Here is a 2,937-nt window from a genome sequence, read left to right on the forward strand (position 1 = left end):
TCTTTCCCTGCATATGGCCTCTTTAGCTGAATCCCTCTGCAGCAGGGAAGAGACTTTTCCTGCTGTTTGCTTCTTTAGTCCAGTTGCTGCACCTCTTCCTGCTTCGCTCTGGAATTGCCTGTTTTCCTTCCCTATCAAAGCAAATGGCCTATCCCCACTGTGCCTGGTGACATTTAGGTAAGAGCTTGCTTGAGTCATATTTCTTTTTTCTTATAGATATTGCATTCCAGCTGCAAAACTTCTCACTCCAAGTTGTGCACTGTGAATACTAGAGAAGGGGAGAGAAGTTTTGTTTTGGGTATCCAAAGGTGAAAATAGAGAAGGTAGTTTGCTGGAGTGTTTCTTCATTTGCAGCTTGCATTACTCATTCAGCAGACTTTTTTCTTTGCTATCTATTGGGTATAAAGTAATACAAAAGCTCACAAGCATGCCAGCTGCTGAGATGATAAAGCATTGCCATTGAGGCAAAATGCTTATTCTCAAGCTTTATTAGTCATACTGCTGCTACAAAACAGAATAGGAACACAGACAAATGAAGCAAGAATCCTGAAAGCCTGTAGTTATTTCAATGTTTGGAATGTAGTATGGGGAAAAATGTGAAAGACTGGCATAGTATAATTTTAATTTAAATCCTTGGGTCTGTTCTGAATGTTCATGCTCTTTCAATAACAAGGAAATAAGACTGATTAGAAGTCCATCATTGTTCGCGCTTAGATTAACCAAGTCGAAGATGTGAAGAATATAAACTATAGAAACCATTCTAAAGTTCAGATGACTTAGTCAGTTACATCTTTGCTCATTCCTATCTGAATACTGTTGTTTTCACAGTTGTTTTTTACACAAAATACAGCTTTTTGCTTTGAATTCAAGTCAGAAAGTATTTTTTTCCTGTAGCAAATATTTTTATAATCTCAAGTTGATCGTGAGAGTTTATTTTTTGAGGACTCTCACTGTATTTAACTGTATTTAACACTGATAAGTAGTCTGGCTTTTGTACCTTTCTGTTGTAATGCAACCAAGCAGTTGCTGGTGAAGTAGGAGAAGATGGTGCTTTCAATAAATTCACAGCTTCTTCATATCCACTAGTGTAAAAAAAAATATTTTGCTGTTCTGTTTAAAACATGTAGATATTAAAAATAATACTTTGGTTAATGAAAAGTTAATAGAATGTAAAGGAAGTTTGTATTTAAAATTTTAAATCTGTAGGTGTTAAAGACATTTAAAAATAGTAGCAGCAGTGACTGAAGACTCCTTCATATTGAAGCAGTAAAGAAGCAAAACTGTGTTCTCTATTAATTGTGTATGTTAATAACCTTGTTAATGATATTCAGAAAAGACAGGCTACAAAGTTGCACCAGTATAGAAAGAAGCATAGTATTGTTTTTTTCTGTGCCTTTATACCTAGCAACTCTGGGATATTAAAAACACCTGAAAAAAGCAATCGGAAGTCTGTAAGAAATTCAGTTTGTTCTTGGAGGTTTCTCTGGCCACCAGAGGTCACCCTGAATAGTTTTAAGCAAGATGTGTTGCTAAGGGAATTGGTAACAAATTAAGCTGCTTGATTACTAGTCAAGTACTGCTGAAAGAATTATTAATCACTGTTAACTTGTGTGTTTTTTTCCCTTTGGTTTGGTTTCTCATTGCTGCAATGGTATTTTCAGTTAGGATGTTAAAGTGCAGGCTGCTCTAGGCTTAGAATTAAGGTTACCTCCACTTTACGTTATCTAGTGTGACTAGTTAATTGTAGCTTGTGAATAGCTGAAATGTTTTCAAAGCTGGGTACTCAGTGACAGCAAACCAAAGTTAATTAAATAAAAAAATCAATTTCTGGAGTATAGCTGAAGACTCCCTGGTTGTATTTATTTAGCAGTGACTTAAGCTTGCCTTTAACCTGTCTTATTACTTGCAAAAGTTTGTGCTGCAGTAACTTGAAAGGCAGGGAACATAAAAACTATGTTCTATGGCATGCATTCCTCTGCTCTTTCTTCTAAAATAATTCTCTAAATGTGATGTATTTCTTCCTGTAACTTAGGGTTACTTCAATCGCTGACAGACTGAATGTGGAATTTGCTCTCATTCATAAGGAAAGAAAGAAGGCAAACGAAGTGGACAGAATGGTCTTGGTTGGTGATGTGAAAGACAGAGTTGCAATTCTTGTTGACGATATGGCTGATACATGTGGCACAATATGTCATGCAGCAGACAAGTAAGTATTATTAGGAACTGTCCCACTATTTTGTACTGTAACCTGCAGGTAGCCAATGAACACAGTTGCCATGTCCTGCGTGCTTATAACCCAACCTGTTCTCTGTAGCATGAAGTCACTGTGATCCTTCAGACTATAGGTCACAGTCCTGTGGTCATGTCCTTTAGAAAATGGAATCGAAGAAATATTTACAGAAATACATTATCTGTATTTAAAAAGAGGACAGAATAAATAAAAAAGTTATGTAACTTGGAAGGGACTTGGGCCATCTAGTGTATTTGTCAGTTCCGAGGCAGAAATGACAATTGGAAAATCGTTTGCTTCTCAAACCTCAACATGAAGCCTTTCTACTCTTTATAGGTGATCTTTGATAAAGCTTTACTAGATTTAACATTGCAAAGTATTTTCTCTCCAGTGTTCAATGTATGTTTAATCTTTAACGTGCATCTTCAGTATAAATCTGCTTGTCTTTTTAATCTAGGGAGGTGAGAGTAAGTTCTCCTGTCTTTTTCTGGAAGTTAGTTGAATAATGTTCTCATTGCCCTCTAGATTAAGTAACTTCAGTTTGTTCAGTCTTTCCATATGGTTTCTAGACTTCTGCTCTGTTGATGCCCTCTGGATTACTTCTCAGTTGATCTAGTTCTTGAAATGGAGCATGTGAGTGTAGACCCACGATGTTATCTGAAGCTCTGGCAGTGCTATGTAGAAAGCATTACTATATGGTTTTCCTG

At 36.4% G+C, this 2,937-nt stretch overlaps 1 protein-coding gene across 3 annotated transcripts in view; it reads left to right on the top strand.

Moving 5' to 3' along the window:
• The window catches only part of PRPS2 (phosphoribosyl pyrophosphate synthetase 2), a 15,641-nt gene that overhangs the window by 8,254 nt on the left and 4,450 nt on the right, over window positions 1-2,937 (top strand). For all 3 annotated transcript variants that reach the window (XM_010008790.1, XM_010008791.1, XM_010008792.1), the window contains one exon: window positions 2,033-2,206. In XM_010008790.1, coding sequence (XP_010007092.1) covers window positions 2,033-2,206 — 174 coding nt within the window. The remainder of the gene's footprint in view (window positions 1-2,032; window positions 2,207-2,937) is intronic.

This window comes from Chaetura pelagica, unplaced genomic scaffold (assembly GCF_000747805.2).
Source record: "Chaetura pelagica isolate M959 unplaced genomic scaffold, ChaPel_1.0 scaffold512, whole genome shotgun sequence".
NCBI lineage: Eukaryota > Metazoa > Chordata > Aves > Apodiformes > Apodidae > Chaetura > Chaetura pelagica.